The sequence below is a fragment of the Mastigoproctus giganteus genome, chromosome 2, assembly GCF_048544385.1.
Source record: "Mastigoproctus giganteus isolate SK-2022 chromosome 2, ASM4854438v1, whole genome shotgun sequence".
NCBI classification, from domain to species: Eukaryota; Metazoa; Arthropoda; class Arachnida; order Uropygi; family Thelyphonidae; genus Mastigoproctus; species Mastigoproctus giganteus.
In genome coordinates, this window is record NC_143576.1 from 94264792 (window position 1) to 94287148 (window position 22357).

At 40.2% G+C, this 22357-nt stretch overlaps 1 protein-coding gene across 1 annotated transcript in view; it reads right to left on the reverse strand.

The window, feature by feature from the left end:
* Positions 1-20325, reverse strand: part of LOC150089432 (CCN family member 5-like) — a 115096-nt gene extending 94771 nt beyond the window's left edge. Inside the window, exon 1 of the mRNA XM_090368588.1 lies at positions 19893-20325. Within this exon, the coding sequence (XP_090224714.1) occupies positions 19893-20096 (204 nt within the window). The 5' untranslated portion in view covers positions 20097-20325. The remainder of the gene's footprint in view (positions 1-19892) is intronic.
* Between the last annotated feature and the right edge of the window lie 2032 nt (positions 20326-22357).

Here is a 22357-nt window from a genome sequence, read left to right on the forward strand (position 1 = left end):
ATAGAGACAATCACCTCATTTTCTCTGCTAGCAAAATTCCTATGTATCATTGACAAAACTCCATGACCTGCCCTGGCAGCCTGTCTGCATTGCTCAGAAAACTTCATATCTGACTGCGCTATTAACTCCGAGGTCTTTTTCATTTTCTACCATCTTAAGTGTAGTACCACACAGTTGGTACGTTTCTCTGGGGTTACTTCTACCCATATGCAGTATTTTGCATTTGTCAAGGTTAAACTTCAGTTGCTACTTCTCAGCGCAAATTTTCTAGATCCTGTTGTAGCACACTGCCATTACTGTCATTAACAACCCTGCCAACCTTTGTATCATCTGCAAACTTCGACACTAAGCCTGATATACCTTCATCAATATCATTGATAAATATACAAAACAACAGAGGACCCAACACCGAACCCTGTGGGACTCCACTAATAACATTAGTTCCCGAAGAGCAACACCCATTATGGCCATATAGTTAATGAACTGGACTGGAGGTTAGCGTTGTCAATTGTGGTTTGGAATATTTACTGCACGTACTAGAGTTCTGCTTCGCGGACGTTTAGCTGCTGGAGGCAATTGAAACATTGTAATGAAGAATGATATGATAAATCAAAAGATTCACTAATCATCCGTATTCCATCAAAATATTTCAGTAAAATCATTACACCACCTATAAAAGGATGATTCTCACGCTGCTGAAACACTGGCCGAGTATTCATTCTCAGCTAGCCTTTCAGCAAAAGGCAATGAAAACTACGGATAAGGATGTTCCTGTAATGCACAATGCCATTGCTTATGGTGTCCGTTCACCGTTGCGCAGAATTCAGATTTCTAAGTAACTACATTATCGTAGGTGTCGCTGAGATGAGAGAAAAGAATAATCGTCGTAATGGGTTTTGTCTTACTAATGCTAAACCACCACTCGCACGACCCTTTCCCTCCAACCTTGCAGCTGACTGCATTAGTCCGCTTACTAATGCCATTATTCGCAGTAAAATTACTTTAGTCCACGCGCTGCGTCACCCCCACAGCCTATTGATCTGCTGGGCAAACCAGGAACCCGCATCTCCTGGTTCCGTCCACGTAATCCGATAACAGGTGTTTACATACCTGTCAGCGAAGCGGAGGCCGGTCCACCTGGACTGCACTTAATCTCTTGGGTCTACAGTCTTAATAGCCCGGAGGGGTGAACGTGCGCCAGCGAAAACACATCTCCATCTTTTAAATAAAGAGCGGTGAAAAGAAGTTCGTATACAATGGATGGAATAATGGCAAGAAAGAAAAGCCATCCACAAGGACCTTCTTTACAGTAAATATCAAGGAAAGCTCTGCACGGGATCCGAAGAAATGGATCTGCACGGCTTCACTTTATTAGAAACGTTTTTTTTCTGTTTTATACCATAAGCTGTTACTCTGCCGAAATGGTAAAGAAAATACTCTTATTTCTAACTTTATTAGCACTTTCTTTCCCCTTCAGAAAAGTATGATGGAGAATCTTCGTAGGAATAACTTCCAAGCTGTAGTCTTTGCTAAGGTTAATGCAAACATTCACTTGGTTTATATTGATGCCCGTTGTATCAGTTCAAATTCAGCCTTGTAAATGTGTGTTGCCCATTGGTGGTTTAATTAAAAGTTGAATAAACGAACTGTCGAATTGGAGGAAAATATTCCAAATGCCCAACGTTTTCAGAATCGCTAGTCTCCTTAGACGCTTTGTCCACTTCATTTCTGATTAGGTGTTAATCCACTTTACCACCCAATGCTAAATTGTAATGACTTGTTTAGTTAACCTACCAAGGCTTCGCGCGTGTAGCACAGTGCATATAAGCACCGCCCTCACCGCTGGGCCAAAGAGACCTGGGTTCGAGTCCTCGAGTCCAGTCAATGATATGACAAATTCTTATGAGCTTTTTTCTATAACTTGCTGAGTTAGTCGGTGTCAAGTCATGTATAATAATCAAACAACTTTTACAGAAACCGGAAGAGAATATTTTCTATTTCAGGGTAAAAATATTTAAGTAGATGGATGGATGGAGAAAGAAACAGCATTTATAACAAGCAACGCTAAATTAAGTAACTGAGAATCCTGAAGATCATCTCTGCGAGCGAAATAAAGTCTCATCCAACCACATCTTCTAGAAAATCATTGGAGAGGCTACATAAGTGGACCTGGAAGGCAAAGATCTGTTCACCGTTACTAAACAACCTCTTTATCCTTTGAAAAACCGCTCTCCCACTGTTCATCAGTCGATATCATTCGGGATCGGAAAAGATTTTTGCAGAAAACACCGAATTTTTATTGCCCGCGTGTGCACGCAGAGCATAATGGATATGAAATTAATAAGATTATCGATTAGTATAAACAGGCTAAAATATGACATCTGGCAAAGGATCTATGGGAATTTAACTAAATTAGATTTGTTTTAAAGAAGAGAAAAGAGTGGGCAAACAAAATTGTTGATGCAATTAATTCGCTACATTTCTTCCTGTGTTTAATGGTTTTCTGTCTCTTATGAAAGATTAATGAACCAGTCTTTTAAGGTACATTTAAAAGTAATATGCAGAAAGACTTAAAATAGCGGTGCTCTTAATTGAGGCTACCGTCTTTTTCATGGACTTTAAAGTAAGCAAAACATCTGTAATTGTAGTCTTGAAGAAGGTCTTCATTTATAAGTTTCCACCACCGATGAGAGTACAATCGGCTCACCAACACACGGCGATTTTCAGCCATTAATAGTGTTGTTCAGGTATCCTCTTTATCTCACTCGAAACTACGTGATATTGGATGAAATCACTCTTCACAGTTCTTGCAATTACGGGTTCGAATATTACTTCGCATATTGACTCAAGTAGACTACCATTGCCACTACCCTAATATGAATTCGGCTCTGTTCGTAGATTTATGCAAACATGGCATCTCAATCTCGTAATTAACAATTTAATTTACGACCAGGTTAGTTTATATTCCGATATAGTGCAGTGGAAATTAATAGAAAGCCTGAAAGTGTCTAACAACCATGTAAAGGACCGGAACACTCTTAGCACAACTGCTGTATACAGAGGAGATCAGTGCCTCTCAAATCTCAAGAAGACTGATTTCAGAATTAAAATGACTTAATTTTTATGAAGCGCAGATGAGGAGTAATCAGGATTCGATGAATAATGGTATCAAAGATGAGTTTCGAAACCAAGCCACCCTTTTTATTATCGCTATGTTTTAACGATGTATTTAAAATTTAATTTTTAAAGGAGTGCTTAATTTATCTCAAGGAGTTTAATTTTAAATTCAACTCCATACTATGGCGCAATAGGCAAATGCCGAGCCGAGGAAGAACCAAAACATCCAAAGATTCAATACGATACAAATTGATGGCTACAGTTCGATAACACGCTACTATAAATGATCCCCGGTCGATATGCACAGCTTGATGCGTCATTTGGAGCACAGTTCTCTCTCATCATCCCATTAAAGAGACATTACCCATGGCAAACAAGGAAATCCCTCTCCACACGGCAAACAACACAATTGAAAACAAAGTTTGATTTAAAAAAACGCTTTTATTTGAATTTCCAACACGAAAGGTCACATAACATAACACCCTGGCCAGAAAAACAACGAGTAGTATTTGAAAAAGTTCTAAAATAAATCTAATCCCTGGTGGCAAAAACAGGAAACTCACTCGGAGTAGATTACGGTAGCCTGATCTACCACAACTAATTGAGATATTTTAAACTGTCCTATTTACATATTCATTTGCATAGTTTACAGATTTACCCTGTAAAGTATGCTAATGATCTCAAATTAAAATTTGGTGCATTACTAGAAGAATTCGAGTCACTGAAAAAAAAAAAAACCGGTGCTTGTCCTAGAAACAAGTGTAATTGGGAGCTTGTCAGGGACTCAAGTATCTCGTGCCCTGCCAAGGTTTGATAGTTTTCCCCGCCAATTTGATTGTGGGGGGGGGAAATACTTTTAAAAATATGTATTCTGAATTTTTTTGGAGAAATTAAAAGCGCATGCAAATCTGCCTATTCCTGAAGGTGTTGTAGGGCACTGCTTTCTGAAGTTTCGAGTGATGCTCTTATCGGCAGCGAGAGTCACGATAAGGTCATCCAAGCATAGGCCTGTGCTGTGACAAGGCCCAGATCCACGTTGAGTAGCTCATCAAGCACAATGTTCCACAGGAAGAGACCCAGAACAGAGCCCTGGGAACACCCCTTGTGGACGAGTGACACTGCTATAGGAAGTGTAATCAAAGGTGCCTAAGGATGCCAGGGTATATCAAAAGCTGCAGAAAAATCCACTGAGATGGCGAGGAAGTTATTTGTGCAGTGAGTTGGTAGACATCTTCAGCGCATCTACACGGACGGAACCCCATTGGCTTTCAGCTTGAAGACCTGCGTTTGTGCAATGTTGATCTACTCTGAGGAGGAGAAACCTTTAAAGGAGTTTCCTGACAGCGGAAACCAAAGCAATCAGAAGGTATGAGTAGGGTTCTTCTGGCGGTTTCTTTGGGTTCTTGATAAGAAGTCTGAAATGAGCAAGTTTCTTTCATCTAGAAAGACCAGAGGAAAGGCATTTTTATTGAAAAGATCAATGAAAATATTTGGGATTTATTTCTATGGCTCTTTTTCAGAATTTCAACTTCAAAGTGGTCGGAGCCAAGACATTTATCTTTGGTACTGGCTAGGGTCTGCTGCAGTTTTTTTGATGATCACGGGCTACTAGTCCTGGACTGTATCATAGGTATCGTTCTGTTGGCAGATCTCCAGCTAGTCAGGTGATCTGAAGTCACCCAATGGTGAGAACAGGATATCCAAATGTTACTTATCGAGTCGTGCCAATTGGTTGCCATTGTACCCTGCGAGGTTAGAGTGGAGTTAACCTCCCTTTGGGGAGTTTGTTAGTGGAAATTTTATACGGCCCCCCCGGAGTCAGTAATCCCCATGGTGGTGACGAGTTTCTCTCACGAGGTTGCTGTTGTAGTAGTAGGGGATTTTAAGAGCATCAGCGACTCAGGCCATATTGCTCCGTGTATATTGTCTGTAAACTGCTTGTGTTCTGAGGTCGATTTTCTGTTTGCTGGACGATTTTCCTCTAATTTTCCGGAGGAAAAAACCATGCAGTCCTCATCCGAGACCGAACTACCTCAGCCGCGGTGTGAAAAAGTCAATAGAAATTTCTCGAATCATTGACGGAATTAGAAATCTTTTCTATTGATTATAACCACTGTGCTACCCACGAGGGTACTCGTGGTAGCACAGTGGTTATAATTGAATAAGAACTGATTGAGATCCATAAGGCTCTGAAACGGAATTGTAAGTTGAATGAAGGCGAAATTTTCACTGTTACAAATGATTCCAGAAAACAGAGAGAGAGAGAGAGAGAGAGAGAGAGAGACAGAGAGAGAGAGAGAGAGAGAGAGAGAGAGAGTGTGTGTCAAATTGCTGGGGAGGAGGCTTGCATTGGATTATAGGAAGTTTTCTTTCAGTAAGAAAGTTTTTAATTATTAGGCTTATTTAAAAATTGGGTTCAGCGCACAATTCCAAAGCTAAACCAATTTCCGACTACAGGAATAAAGAAAAAAAACAACCGCACCAAAGGTGTTTTTGGTACAGACATTTTAAAATGATACAGTTGGCAAGCAATCCAAGAAGGAATGAACGAACTCATCTCCCTCATTTTCTGGAGTCGCTTGACTCCCGAGAAGTACATTCAATGAAGAAAATAGGCAAAGCACAATTGGCTTACAACAGCTGCGCCAACCACTGCTGTTTATCGGAGTTGTCTGTCACTGCTAACTTTCCCCCCGTGGCGTCTTCAGACGAGTCGGGTTCATTAAGTGCCCTTTCTCTAAACTACATACGAAGGTAAGAATCTCGCGTGTCGGTACTCTTCTTTCTGCCTTATTCAAAGGAAAATTAAGGAACGTCTTGTCATGCGACACGAAAACTTGTCCGAAAGACAATCTTTTCTTAACGAACTCAGAAATATGCCATGTCACGATCCACTGGCACATCACAGCAAATCAGCTCCGGGACTTCCTTGTCATAGCCTTACAACGTGCCCATCACTTTATGCAGCCACGTGGCTCTTTCAACCACTCTGTTCGATTCTTTCACGGTAAATCTCTCTCACAGTGTGCTTGGTTGTGTTCCTTCACTCAGTTCTAAGTAAACCAGAACTAAGTGAGCGCTTCCTAGCTTCGGTTGATATCGAAACAAATTTTGTAGTTGATGTTCTCTGGAGGTGATGTTACTTTCACAGTCAAGGCAACAATCAATGAAGAGTGGATAGGTCACTCCATGGATCTCTCTCTCTCTCTCTCTCTCTCTCCAATTTCGTTGCATAAGCCACCAAGAGAATTGCTATTGTCTGTTTTAAGGTTTCATGAATGTTTAATGCTAGAAGTTCACTTTGTAGAGGAGATTATTTGTCCCATATTTACACGTCTTCAAGCCACGAGTTTGGTTGAGATGTTGAGAATAATATCACTGAGGCAACTAACTGAATGAGGAGCAGGTGTAAAGTGTGTGTTCTGTGGTTGATACGTGGAAACGGACTAGATCCCATTCTCATTGCTGACAGAGGTCGAAAAATACTTCCAGTCAGAGGGGAGAAATTTAAGCTCTTTGAAGTTATTCCTAAAGTGAATGAACGATTTTTTTTCCTGCAACGCACTCGGACTGACCATGGAACCCACTTGATTGAGAACACGACATAGTGATGCCACATAGTGCTAAAAACCCTCTATGATGGAACCCACTGACCATGGAACCCACTTGATTGAGAACACGACATAGTGATGCCACATAGTGCTAAAAACCCTCTATGATGATAGGTGCATCTTCTTTCTTGGTGAAAAATCCTCTCTCCCTCCCCTAAGACAATAACTCGGCAACAATGCAAAGAAAGCAATAAATATTCTTCCATTATGAACATCGAACTCGCTTTTTCCACATACATGGAAGAAGAGTATTATTGATACTCTTCTTACACACTAAGCTTTTTGCTACTTGCCATCCTCCGCATTGCCTGCATCATCATAGAAATCAAAACGTCCCACATCTTTGCTTATGAAAATCTCTCTATATAAACAAAATCCCTGCACCTCCTATCTTGCTTCTTTACTATTTAAAATTTTTAAATAGTTATTTTAATTTTCAATAAGCTAAGCGTGAGATGGAAAACCAGCGCAATATTCAAATAAATTTTATTCATTGGCGAGACAATTTTATTTAATTTTTATCTTCTGAATCTGACCAAATATGTCTTGCCAGTTCAAGCGTAGGGTAAGGAAATTTTTAAAATTTATTCACTAATTACAAGTTATACGTTGGAGAAACAAGTAGTTTTTAGGCGTAATGGGCCTATTGTCTTCATTTCCGTCAGGATGTAATCCCTCGAATCCTAATGGGTGGATTTCGATGTTATATTTTGTTAGTTATATTAAAAACGTGTCTTGCTGACAGATTTGTTGTCTTCGCAAATTTCATTAAAATCGGCCTAAGAAAATAATTATTTTTTTCATAGAAATCACACATAGGCCATCAACAACCAAGATACAGAGGTGGACAAAATATAGGAAACAACAACAACTGCGATAAGAGTTAAGGTATGCACTAATATAATGTTGGGCCACCCTTTGCTTTTAAAACTGCTTGTATTCTACGTGGAATAGATTCAAATAAACCTTGAACTGTCTTAAGAGGAATATTGGACCATTCTTCATGAAGGAAAGTTTCGAGCTCCTTGAATGATAAAGGTGGGAGGAAGTCTGCTTCACACTCTTCTCTCCAAATATGTCCGCAGTGGATCAATAGCATTTTAGTGTGATGATTGTTCAGATGATTATTCACAGGAAATGCTTAGCCTCAGTTTCATGCCCTTCAAATCAAGAGTGGACACATCTGGCTGTTTGTATTGGAGCAATATCATTTTGAAGAATGGCACCGTTTGTGGAAAACAATATTTGCACATGGTCAATCAGAACATCAAGGTAATCAGTGGCAGTAATTCGCCCGTTCAAGGTAATGACAGGACCTAAAGAATACCAAGATTTCTGTTCAAACCATCGCTGATTCTCTTCCACATTTGAGGTCTGACACAGATGATGTTGGAAAAGTGCGAATAATAATTCGACTGAAAATTTGATATATTATTTTCAATCATCTCGCACAACTGTTTTTGTAGAAACTGGACTTGGACTCGATTAAATTCTGCAACGATTTTAAGGCAGTAGTTTTATGTTTTCGAACTACAATCCTTTTCAGTATACGTGGTCTCTTCAGTCAGCTTTCATTTTCTGCCACAATTCGTCCTATCAGATTTTGTTTTTCCATACTTCACGAATGCAGACTTCACTTTCGATACAGTTGTCCTAGATACATTAAACAAATCAGCAGTTTTAGTCACTGATGCCCCTACTAAACGTACACCAATAATTTGGTCCCCTACACCAATAATTTATTTGATCCACTCCCCTGTTCAGACCATATATTGTCACTGAACGCACTAGACATTGTTTGTTGCCATGCTCTGGTTAGCGGAATAAATGTGCAATTTGGTGAATGCGCAGAAATGAAATTTTCTTCGTTAGCGCATAAAATTCGTTGCTTTTTTTTGCTCTGTTTTCTTTTTTGTGATAAATTTCGAATTTTCGCTATTTCCTAATGCGCCTGAGATATAACGCACTGCATCCATTAACCAACTTGCGTATTATTTCTAGAAAACCGAACTGATTTTGGCTGGGTTTTCTATCACTACATAAAGATCAATAGACAGTTATTCTTTAAGTGCGATGTTTCACTTGGCCATCGGAGGTTATTCTTCGACAATATAAAAGGCTTCCCATCCGGAGGGATAGAGGAGAGGAGCTTATAGGAATCTTTCAGACATTATGGCCGAGTTTTTTTGTCTAAATAGAAACCAAATACCATGAGGAATCAGTGGATTTTGCTGTCTAGACAGATATTCTACATAACCAGGCTGTTTCCCATCAAGGCTTTGATAATATTGTACATTATTGTTCTAACACGGAAGACGCCATTCCTGACCCCATCTGGGATCTCCCCAACACTCCTTTGTGCTGTCACTACCACTAATTAAAAACGGCTCCACATCTACCTAACCGTGAGATCGACTAAAGCGATCTACTTTTAAACTGCTTTAACGATACTGTCATCGGTGGTCACGGCATTCCACCACATTAAGGCAAGCGTGATAGGAAATTGTGGTAGTGTGATGGAGTGCACACTTATCTGCTTCTAGTTATCTACGTTAAAGGGCTTGCATTTTACAATTACCCCGATGGATTACCTTCCACCCAACCCCATCATCCCGCCATAACTATTAGGCTTTTCATAGCGCATAGCTATAGGATCCTCTACTTTTCTATGCTTCGCTTCTGCTGTACAACGCTTTGCCTCGAAACACAGGTACTAGGCTGTTGTTGTTTAGTTTTTAGGAGCATTAGCAACTAAGGCCATATTGCTCCGGGGATATGCGGTGGTCATTCTCTGACCTTTCCGCATCTTCCGTGTTTGGTGGTCACGGGCTCGAACCCCAGTGTAATCAAGAAGCATGTGCTACGCACTGCTGCTCCTGCCCACCTGGCTACGGAGGCGCCCGGATACTAGGCATGTTACTCTCCTAACCATCATGCCCATTATCCTCCACGTCTCATCCTAATAGGATGCGACAAGAACAGATAGATTAACTTGAGATCCACGAGCCGCTGGTCTAGATCCTCTACATAGAAAGAGCAACAGATGGTTAAAAGGTAGGTCGAAGAACTTGGCCACATCGTTTGTTCCTTGAATATTCACGATGACATCGGTGCATTGCTGTTATTCTCTGGCTCGGTCTGTTGGACGAAAACCCAGAGTTGCCATTAAAATTTCTCTACACCTACCAACCCTAAAATCGACTAACTCAACCTGCTTAAAATATTACTTTTGGCATTCCAATCATCACTGGACAAAACACAAATGCAGTATGACGACGGGGACAGAACCAGAACTTTCCGAATTAGCAAAACCCTACTGTTCCGCTTCTGGAATGCTGTAGAAATTTGTGTTCGTTACAGAATGCAGAAACAACCCTCTGAAGACAGCCATCAAAGCACGATGGAGCGTTTTCGATCGTCAAACCATTACCCTCCATCCAACCCGAACTTCTCCTCCAATGAAGGATTATTGGCGAAAGATAGTCGACAGTATACCGCCTCTATCCAGATCCACAATCCCCTGGCCGAGGTCGTCTCCACCATGCTCATCCAGCTGTATCCAGTTTGCTTCGCATTAGGATTTTTAAATCCCCTGGAAAGGCCATAACCTGCTTAAATATTACTTTTGGAATTCCAATCATCACTAGACAAAACACAAATGCAGTATGACGACGGGGACAGAACCAGAACTTGCCGAATTAGCAAAACCCTACTATTCCGCTACTGGAATGCTGTAGAAATTTGTGTTCCTTACAGAATGTAGAAACAACCCTCTGAAGACAGCCATCAAAGCACGATGGAGCGTTTTCGATCGTCAAACCATTACCCTCCATCCAACCCGAACTTCTCCTCCAATGAAGGATTATTGGCGAAAGATAGTCGACAGTATACCGCCTCCATCCAGATCCACAATCCCCTGGCCGAGGTCGTCTCCACCATGCTCATCCAGCTGTATCCAGTTTGCTTTCCATTAGGATTTTTAAATCCCCTGGAAAGGCCATCATTCACATAGTCAAATGATGGCCTTTTAAGATAACCTGCTTAAATATTACTTTTGGCATTCCAATCATCACTGGACAAAACAAATGCAGTATGATGACGGGGACAGAACCAGAACTTTCCGAATTAGCAAAACCCTACTATTCCGCTACTGGAATGCTGTAGAAATTTGTGTTCGTTACAGAATGCAGAAACAACCCTCTGAAGACAGCCATCAAAGCACGATGGATCGTTTTCGATCGTTAAGCCATTACCCTCCATCCAACCCGAACTTCTCCTCCAATGAAGGATTATTGGCGAAAGATAGTCGACAGTATACCGCCTCTATCCAGATCCACAATCCCCTGGCCGAGGTCGTCTCCACCATGCTCATCCAGCTGTATCCAGTTTGCTTCGCATTAGGATTTTTAAATCCCCTGGAAAGGCCATCATTCTCATAGTCAAAACCCGCTGCTCATCCATGGCTCAACTATTCACCACTTGTGTCTTCCTAATATGCGTGGTTCTTTATATAGAACACGAACAATTGAATACCAATAATGTAAAGCAAAATTGGAAATAACACTTCTCATATTTAGCTTATAACAGAATTGCAAGGCAACAATGCACACATTGTTAAGTATTTGTCTAATCGCTCTTACTGTTCATCCCTCCAGTTGAAATTATCGAGGTTCTTGTAAGATCATATTTCATCATATATTCTATTGGTATCTCAGAAAACATGAGTAATGCATTTTTTCTATTTCAGTTTACCAACATCATACGATTTCGATCGATCATTTGTCACTGTATATATCGAGAACGGCTACCAGACTAACTGTAACTGGACGGGGAAGTACAGGGGTTTGTCAGAAACAACTGACATTTTGAAAGTAAACGATTTTTTATTGAAAGAACGCAAACTCACATATCTGTTTTACACATCTGGGAGTTTATTTTGAAACAGATGAATACAATGACCGTGCGCTTCCAATATTATGCACCCTTGAACACGTCGAGTGGAACTCGCGGTAACTTTTTCTGTCATTTCATCATTTATCCCAGCAATTGTTTAAATACTCGTCTTGAGTTGTTCGACTTAGTTAAGCACACAGGTGAGGCATTTCCCGTAAGAAGTCAGGTGCCATAAGGTCAATGAGGTAGCCATAGCACAACTTCAAAGCGAGAAATCAGCCAATCTGTGAAGATTTCGCCTAAGAGATTCATACTCGTTCTTTCCATATGAGATGTTACTTTGATTCCAAATGTCGTCTGTGTCGTTAATTTCTTCAAAGTGCTGCAAAGAATTCGGGTGGGAACTCCCGAATCAGGTCCAGTAGAGTACATTGAAACTACCTGACTGCTTTCATTTTCTGACTTCGATCCCTTCCGGTGATTGAAATGGTAGTTCCTGAACTGAAAGAGAATTATCGGCAACTCCACAGCGATAATTTTCTCCACGCCATCATTCGAGAAAAAAATGTTTCATCGCTCAAACAGTTTCTTTTCGAGTCGAGTTCAGGCTCTGTCCGCATCAACTCCGTAAAATGCATATAGAAATTTGATCGATTCATTTTTCTGTTTGCACTGAGTCGGTGAACATCAGTCATTTTGTAAGGGAGGTGAAAATATCATCTGACTCCAACAAAAAAAAAAAAGACCCGAGTTCGAATTCTGTCAATGACGAGAGGAATTTTATGGATCTTTTCGCAACGTGGCTGAGTTAGTCTCAGCCACGTTAAAACTAACATCAGGTTTTTTTTCGTTCAACAAACAGCAAATCAGCCACAGAACACATGCAATTTATAGATATTATATAGGGGTGCGATATACTCTAAATTGCTGATGCGCCTAAAACCCTACAACAACAACAACAAACAAACAAACGAACTCATTCCCGCATTCTAAGTAGTACAGTATGATTTTATAAGACAGTACTTCTGAGTGATGCCGAGTACAGTATGAGGAGCCTATGGTGGCTTTCTCTGTTACAGTGCCAGTGGTTTTTAAAATTCTCTCCACGACTTTTTTTTATCTTGATGGAAAATGACCGCAAAAATTAAGTTGCATTGTAACGAAAGACTTACTTTTGAAAACCCACTGTATTCAATGTTGAGTGGTCCATAATGAACTGATCCCTTTTGTTGCGGAAGCTTACTAAAAGTAGAAATGAGACTCCTACTGCCCAGGAGAAAGATTATCGATAATGCCAGGCAGACCCTGTATATTTGTGCCCCCGCTTCACCCCTCTGTCATCAGCCATCTAGAGGGGCAGCGATTACGATTGTTTTATTTCCACGCCTTGTGTGTCTCGACGAGACTCAAACCCAAACCTCTTTTCTGCTTCGATTCTGCTAAACCGAGTTATAAGACTTATGATGACTGGAGTCACTGATTCAACGGTCATTATTAGTGTATTACCCACGATAGCTTGTTACAGAAGAAGTGTGAGGAGTGTTTCCTATCAATTTCCCTCTCCTCTTCCAGTTAGCCTTGTAGCTAGTCTAGTACAACTGTTTTTGTAGAAACTGGACTTGGACTCGCATTAAATTCTGCAACGATTTTAAGGCAGTAGTTTTATGTTTTCGAACTACAATCCTTTTCAGTATACGTGGTCTCTTCAGTCAGCTTTCATTTTCTGCCACAATTCGTCCTTTCAGATTTTGTTTTTCCATACTTCACGAATGCAGACTTCACTTTCGATACAGTTGTCCTAGATACATTAAACAAATCAGCAGTTTTAGTCACTGATGCCCCTACTAAACGTACACCAATAATTTGATCCCCTACACCAATAATTTATTTGATCCACTCCCCTGTTCAGACCATATATTGTCACTGAACGCACTAGATATTGTTTGTTGCCATTCTCTGGTTAGCGGAATAAATGTGCAATTTGGTGAATGCGCAGAAATGAAATTTTCTTGGTTAGCGCATAAAATTCGTTGCTTTTTTGCTCTGTTTTCTTTTTTGTGATAAATTTCGAATTATTGCTATTTCCTAATGCTCCTGAGATATAACGCACTGCATCCATTAACCAACTTGCGTATTATTTCTAGAAAACCGAACTGATTTTGGCTGGGTTTTCCATCACTAAATAAAAGGTCAACAGACAGTTATTCTTTAACTGCGATGTTTCACTTGGCCATCGGAGGTTATTCTTCGACAATATAAAAGGCTGTGCTTCCCATCCGGATTGATAGAGGAGAGGAGCTTATAGTAATCTTTCAGACATTATGGCCGAGTTTTTCTGTCTAAATAGAAACCAAATACCATGAGGAATCAGTGGATTTTGCTGTCTAGACAACATTCTACATAACCAGGCTGTTTCCATCAAGGCTTTGATAATATTGTACATTATTGTTCTAACACGGAAGACGCCATTCCTGACACCATCTGGGATCTCCCCAACACTCCTTTGTGCTGTCACTACCACTAATCCCATACCCAAATCCACACCTTTAGTATTATTCGCCATTTTCCTAGATAGAAGGGCACGCAAACCTTAAAAAAACTTCCTTGTGAAAGATTTGAGTTATGTAGGATGCGTTTAAAACCATATTGATAAAGAAAATATCCAAAGTGTGTATTATTTCTAATAGTTAATTAATAGCTTCATTATTATGGTATTAATAAGATGTTTATAGCTGCACAAATTTCATTAAAATCGGACTGATAAATGAAATTTCATGAAAATTAATCCTCTCCACTAGGAGCCGGGTTATTACATGCGGATGGACGGACATGGTGAAAATAATAAGCGCATTCCGGATATACGCTAACGTGTCTAAAAAGGCACGTGCTTCCAATATTTCTATCCAATAGTGTATAATGTACAAGCGCCACCCGTGGTCATTTATACATAAGATTTCCTCTTACTTATTTAAGGTATTAAGAGAGCATTACTGACCACTAGAAAACTAATCCCAACGTGAACATGCTTAAATCCAGATTTTCATGCCTAACGAGAGATTGCTGAATGCAATGCTTCGTACACCGACACCCCCTTCGCTAGCGAGATGACTATTCTAGCATCAGGCATTATGTGGACTTATGGAAAGTCCATGAGTTATTGGGAGTATCAATGGCAGCGTTTGTTCCCATTTTTCACAGGAAACCGGGGTACAATAACCTTACAGAGCGCAATGAAAACGGAGATGTGAGAAAAATCCACGCGCCGGACGAGCCCTTTATTTGAGTGGGAAGTTTACGCTTGCCAGTCGTAATTGCAGAGCAGAAGTTTACATTTCCTGCGCAATTGTGTAGCAGTGGAAGCAAACAATTGAAAGTGAAAAGGGAAGTGAAGTGTTGTGGTGAATTTGATAAACAACATGTCTGAAGACGAGTTTTCAATTTTTAACTACCACAAAAGGGACATTAGAATTCATCTTGTGCCTTCAGCCTTATTATTTATAATCTACTCGCCTTGAAGTTTCAATTGCTGTTGAGTACATCCCCCGAGTCTTTATTATGCATGAAGGACTGTTGGCAACGTTATCTTAAAGCATCAAAGATGTTCTAACTTCTCCCTTCGGTTAGGTTGAGCGGTGATATCATGCTACCATTCGCCTTCCCCCCTCCTCCAACTGCATCTCTCTTCATCGCTTACAGTTACTCTCTTAGGAGCTGCACACAAATAAGAGGTAGCATCTTATTTACCGATCTCCCTCTCTGTGTCACCAAGCGAAGGCATATCACAGAAGAAAAAGAATGAAGTGTAAACTGTGGTGTATCTCGTGTCCTATAAGTCCTCTAGCTGACGATAAAGAAAAACAGAAAGAAAATTACGCAGTAACTACATCAAAAGAGCCTGCGGGGGATTCCGCCTCCCTCTAAATATAAATCGCGGATGCCCCGAATGTCGAGAAGAAAAAAATTACTTTCATTACTGCGTTCTCTTTCATTTCCGGAATACGGAGCGACTTTAATTACTCTCAACCCCAACGAGCTTCCATAGTTTTAACTGACGACCTCATAAACAACTAACGTAGTTGCCTTCGGGGGATGGTTCGTTTGCTCGGTCAAGGAAGACGGCGTCTCATGTTCCTCTTCAAAAATTAACAAGTTTCTTATCTTTGTACGGTGGTTTTTTACGGTTTCTTACAAGATGTAGATGGGTAAGAAATGGCTTCATTTCATCCGCTAGCTAAACAGGAGGTTTGGCGCTGTTTACTTTTGTAATACAAGGAAAAACTGTCCGCTGTGGACAATACTTGGTCAAATTATTAGCAGGACTGGAACAAGGAAAATAAGCTCGGAATCCCAGTAGACTCGAGAACGGATTAAAGGGACCTTTGCACACCACCGATAGCCACAATCGTTTACTTCAGATAAAAGAAAATCTTTGAGTGCCATCCTAAGTCCCATTTTTCAACAGACAGTACTGAATTCGTGTTATTTGCAGATTCGCTGTTCCACACAAAAGCGGAAAATTACGCTACAGATAATATCCGATTCAGATTTAATAATAAAATTATTAATCTCTATTTACCTTTACCTCTGCGTAAAATTCTATTTATTGTATATATAAAATTTAGCTTTTTCTAAGCAATTTGTGAATATCACATGAGCATTATTTTTATTTAATTTCCTTCTTAACTTTAATGATTTTTTAAATTTCTTTCGTAAACGAATTAGAATTCGTTTCCGCGATAATCTGAAGATGCAGAATGCATTCGAAATTGCAGCGCAATCTTAGACTAATGTCAGTTTAATTTTCTTTCTCTCCATCGTCACAGCTCATCTGGTAAGAGGGTCTTATAAAATTAATCACATCTAGTTGTCAGTAACTCATTAAGAGAATTTAGTATATGGATATTTCGTGAGGAATCAGAAGTGAAAAAAAAATACAGACACTGGACAATTTATGCTTGCCATATGAAGCAATTTATTCCTCCCTTGATCGCTTTCGCATCTAAGGCTAAGGAGTTTGTATTATTGCGTGTAAAATGCGCATTCAACGGACAATTTGCCTGTTTACCTGACGAAAAACCATGCAACCCTCGCCTGAAACCGACTAACTCTGCCACGTTGTGGAAAAGCCCTTAAATTCCTCCCATCATTGACGGGATTCCAACCCGGACATTTTGCACGCGATGTGGAGAAGAGGGTGATCATATCCACTGTGCTACCCGCTAAGAAGGAAAAATTGAGATGAAGAGGAAGATCTGCAACGAGGTGGAAGGATGGGATCAGTGAACTTCTGGGAAAAACACTTTGATATGCCGCTCGTAGAGCACCTGATGGATGCAGTTGTAGGAATTTATTGGTGGCCACAACAGCTCCTCAGGGAGCTATGTGACTGGAAGGAGTCTCACTAGGACTTATCCGCTTCTCTCCTAAATAACCATAAACACAAAAAATAATATAAATGAATTCCTGCTTCTTAATATCTCTTGAAATTTAGGTGAAATTTTCAAGTTCACCTAAATACCCAAAAGGACAAATTCGGATATTTTTATGTTAAACTGTTTGAGAAATAAACTTGTTACTTAGAGATTTCTCTGGCTGTTTTTGATACGAATCGTGTGTTTATAAATTCATAGGCTTACACTCCTAATATCTCTCTGTGGGATGAAAAACTAATTTCGCGAACAATGTGTTGTAGCCCTTTCTTAGACCAGCTAACTAGCAATGGCATAAATCTAGAATTCGCGGACATCATTTCTTAGTTAAAAACCCAAAGGTGACCGTTCACTTTTAGTCTAATTAATTCACAGCGCCTCAGAACGAGAACAAACTCAATTGGGTTCCTACCAGACACAAGCACTCCACGAAATCTCTAGACCTAACAAGCGATAAGATCCTTAAAGATTATACGCAACGGTGAATGCAGATAACGCGGTGAAATACAATTTATTAAGATTATAGCACAGGTGGTGCCAGGCGGGGAAGTTTGATTACCCTTCAAGATGCCAATACTGCTCCCGCTACTCCCCTAATCTCCCTCCACTTGAAGTTTACTTAGGAATTGTGGATTCTTTGCGGAGGTTTCAATGCCTACAGAACTGCGTAAAATTCTATTTATTGCCAAGAAAATTATGCTATCTTATACCTAAAAATATTTGTAATAATTCTGAATAAACAAGGCAGAATTATTTAAACACGCACTAAAGTTACAGAAGTAACTGAAAGACAAAAATAAACTGGAAGGAAAAGTAAATATCCATCAACTTTCTAAATTACTCATGTTTTCCCGAAGGTTTGCATTTTAAATTGTTCGCAGGAACTTTCGAAACTTGCTCCCACGTTCCACTTTTGAGTTGTACGAATTGCGAACTACGTGGATCGATCAAAACGAGACTTCGCCGAATGTTGCGATGGATACATCACACAATAAGGGACAAATTCTTCCTCGTTGCCTTCTCTGTAATGTCAGAATGCTTCTGTAAGCGCTCAGAAAACGGCAACACCCCCCCCCCTTATCGGAATGCAATCCGATATGGAGAGACACACGACGTGTCAGATATCTGGACTACGTTGAGAGACCAAACAACTGGTTGTGTTAGTTTTCCCTTTCAAAGAATAAATGAAAGGCTTCAGTTTTTGCATGTGGTCGTTTTGTCATGTTTTTAAGAATTTTGTTACTGGGATGGAGATTTATTTCGTTATATTTCTTTAAAATGATATAGCATCGTCCAGAAAAAAGATTGAACGCAGGAAAAGAATATTACCAATGTAATGAATACTTCTTCGATAAACTCACTGATTATCGAAGTTCAACAGCATTTGAAAAATTAGTATCGAAGGATGACTGATAGTAGCTAGGAATTACGAGGACTTCTTCCGTCTCCATTTACAAAAATGGTTATAGAAGTCATCAATCACGTATGAACAGCTGCGCAGAACTGGAAACTAAATGCTGTGAGGGCGAAATCAGCATTTTCACCTATCCCTCGATGTGCATGCAACATTATTCATCCGTGCAACGTTGTAAACGGTGAATCTGATATTCAAAACTCTGCAGAGCAGCAAAAATTACTAGGAAGCATCACTAATTCAAACAAAACCTGTCAATGTGGGTGTCTATTCCTAAACTATTCCATGATATTACTGGATATTTTAGAATTTTCGACGAGGTAACTAAAGCAGTGAGATGTTTCTGTATATTGCGCTTATTTCTATGTTTAATAGATGACAAACCCGAGTTTCCAGAATCACGGTGAGAAAAATACATAAAATTTCTCCTGAGTGTACGGGACTCGGCCCCAGAATTTTTTTACACAATGAAGACAGCAGCCCTAGTTATTGTTCTAGTTGCGAGGGCTCGCGATACTTCAGTGTTGCGGTCATTAACAACCTTTTCTTGTATTTAGTATTACTATTATAAAATGTAATCGGGGATTACGGCAACTATCCCAATGCATGAGTCTATGGACAATGTAACTTAACGCTGCTGCAGAAGCTGGCCCAGTTCCATACTACCGTTACGTATATGCACTCTTCTGAAATGTCTGTGGAGGAGCAAGGATCCTGCTAATATGGAGAAAAACCAGCCTGAAGCCTTCCAGTTAGTATATTAAATATTTTGTCAGGAGAGACAGGAATTCCTGTTACCCATGAATGAGGAATCATCTAGAAGACAGTCTGCTTAAACATCTTTAAGGACATGTCCTATGACCGTCTATTCTCCCCCTCCCTTGATAATGTTTATTACCATTACACCGTGATATGGAGTGTGAGCTGGAATGACTTTGGGAGAATGGCATCCTTCTCATTTTGCCCGACTGGCCAATAGCCAAACATCAACCCAACAGAGCCTTTTGAGATTGAAAGGAATCGCAGTTTTATAATGGCATACAATACACTGGTGTATCCCACGATTAAAAACCAATGACCAGAGGGAATGTAGTAGTTAAACAGAACAGACTACTCTTTGTAGTCAGAATGGCGTGGTTGCATAACACTCATAAAAGTAACCACTGACTGGAGTGCTTGACACCGGCTCAAAAATGCACAACGTGACAAATCGTTAACTGCGTAATCTATGTCCCCTCTCCCTCTCATTATGCAATTTCTACATTTCGTCGCCCATATAGTAAACTAATAAGCATTCTTTCATCATGAACTGCAGAGCAATCTCATAAAAGAGGATCATTACCGATGTGATCCAACAGCTGTTATCAGTCCATGCACGAAGAACCATAAGAAACCTCAATTAAATGATATCGCAATAAGAATTCTCACCTCATCGCTACCAGGCAGGGGTCCAAACTGCTCCTCCTTATCCCAACTGTCCAGGATATCATCCGCGGTCCCTGTACTCCATATCGCCGTCATCACTATTAGTCCAACTGCCCTCGCTAGTGTTCTTGGTGCACACGAAACGGGAGACCATCCACGTGGTGAAGCGAAAGGATGCAACACGTTCCGCATTTTTCCCTCTGGCATGAGCAGCGCAAACGTACGCCGACCGCCTGCCACGCAGTTCTCCGACCTTATAGCGGTCCCAGCAGCGGAATTTGCCCTTTCGCATTACATGGTTTCCATAACAACGAACCTAGCATCCCGCTACAGATCGAGAAGTCAGGGAGTGTCGGCCGACATCGGAACGTGTCGTGGCGACGTAAGAAGCGGCGATGCAGAGATTAACCGGCACATTGTAACTCCAGAAAGAAGAGTGGCCGTAGATAGAGCGGGAACTGATAGCAGCCGGGATGGATAACAAAGATCTAAAGAAAGGAGAGTCGTCAGGGCGCCCTCTACTGGCTGCTCGCTTAATGAATCGTTGCCACTCGTTAAGGATTTACCTCTGTTTTAGTGTGGTTATTTGAGTTGCATTTAATCTTTCTCGCTGTAGAGGATGGTTTCAGTGATAACTTTCTTAGACCACGTGACAAAGTTAGGGAAAAAGTTTTGTTGTTATAACATCCTTATAATGCATGTTCAGCTGTCGATTCATCTGTCCAAAAATAAATGGAATATTCCGAGGAGGAAGTGGCAATTGGGTTCCTGACTCTTCCCATAAATTTCATTTTAAACTTATGCTCTTCAAAACGTACCGCTCGATTAGTCGCGCATAAAATCTCGGCTATCAATAACAAATTAAAATATACGATAATCAATCCAGATATTAGCATCAAAACGCGTGTCATCCTCGATGCTAAATAATGAGCACGTGTCAGAGAAACGGAGCAATAAATGAAGACGAAATCTCTAATGAAAGCCAGGGAATTAAGCGGATCATTTATTCGCGAGTTTGTTTTTAGAAATTGTACACTTTTTATGTTTGCTAATGACCACGTCTGCCGTCATTCGGTCTTTTCTTACATCAATAAGTGTGGGCCGTGTTTTTATAAAAATAGCTCCATAAATAAAACTCTTAATGCAACGAGATTCAAACCCTATCATTTGGGTTTTGCGAAGTAATAGAAAATATCTTTTGCGATAAAAATGATTCTCTAACTCGGCAAACATTTGGACGGAGAAATGCCCGATCGATGTAAGATGTTTACTTAGAGTATTACTTAAGTACAATTGCTGTTGCCAACCTAGAGGTTGGAGCATTCTTCTGGACAGAAAATTCTATAAATAAGATTATTTCGCGTATGGATTTTTGAATATTCGAAACCCAGCCGATTTTATCGCGACACGCAAAGTTTCTCTTTTATTTCACCTTTCTATTTTGTAACAAAACTATCTTAAAAGGCTTTTTTTTTTTAATTTAATGCATTCTATTCTTATTACTAACACTCTTAAGCTTTTATATTTCAGTATCGATGAAGTTGTTGTGCCTAATTGGTGCTTCGAATGACACGTCGGATTATACGTTCCCTCGCTAGAAACCTATGTAGTTGCGCAATGATTTATTACATTTAAAAATGCGATGTTTAAAAGAAGTCGTGTGAATTACTGCTGGAATCTTTATTTGTTTGTCTTTGAAGCGAAGGGAAGATAGGATTTATAAAATAACTAGAAAAATTACGCCCAGAAAAATGTGATTATTTTTATTTTCAGCATTTTAACACTATGTCAAAAGACAAAGATGCTAAAATATAGATAAAGATATAAACTTAACAATAAGTTTAAGATAATGAAGATAAATTCGAAGTTATTTAATTTATTGCGGTCTGTGTTTAAATTTTTTTCTCATAGATCCCAAAAATTGAAAGTATTTTAATGGCGCGAATATTTGCTCGTATCAGGACAGGATTCGTGGGATACCTGGTTCCTGGGCAACGTGACGCTGTCACCACTCTCGCTAGTGGACGAACCCACCACTTGGCAGATATATAGGTACGCTGCATCACTGCATTCACGTAGACCGTAAATGAACGTGGCTGTCGACGTCTGTCTTGCATTGTCTCACCAACCGGAGAACGACAGTGGCACAAATCACCGCAGACTTCAACGAGACAGATGCCAAAAACGTCTCCACCAAGACCATTAGCCGCAAAAGGTTATGGGAGCCACCAACCGACAAGAATCCCATTGATAACACCACGACACAGTACTCTACTCCTCAACTGGACCAAAGAACATCGGCACTGGACCTTGGATGATTGGAGACCGGTCTCTGGTCCGACGGGCTCGTTTCCAGTTATTTCGAGCAGACGGGAGGGTACGTATCTACGGAATCCGCACGAAGCTATGCACCCGTCATGTCAATAAGGAACTGCTCAGGCATGTGGACGGTCGAAAATGGTCTGGGA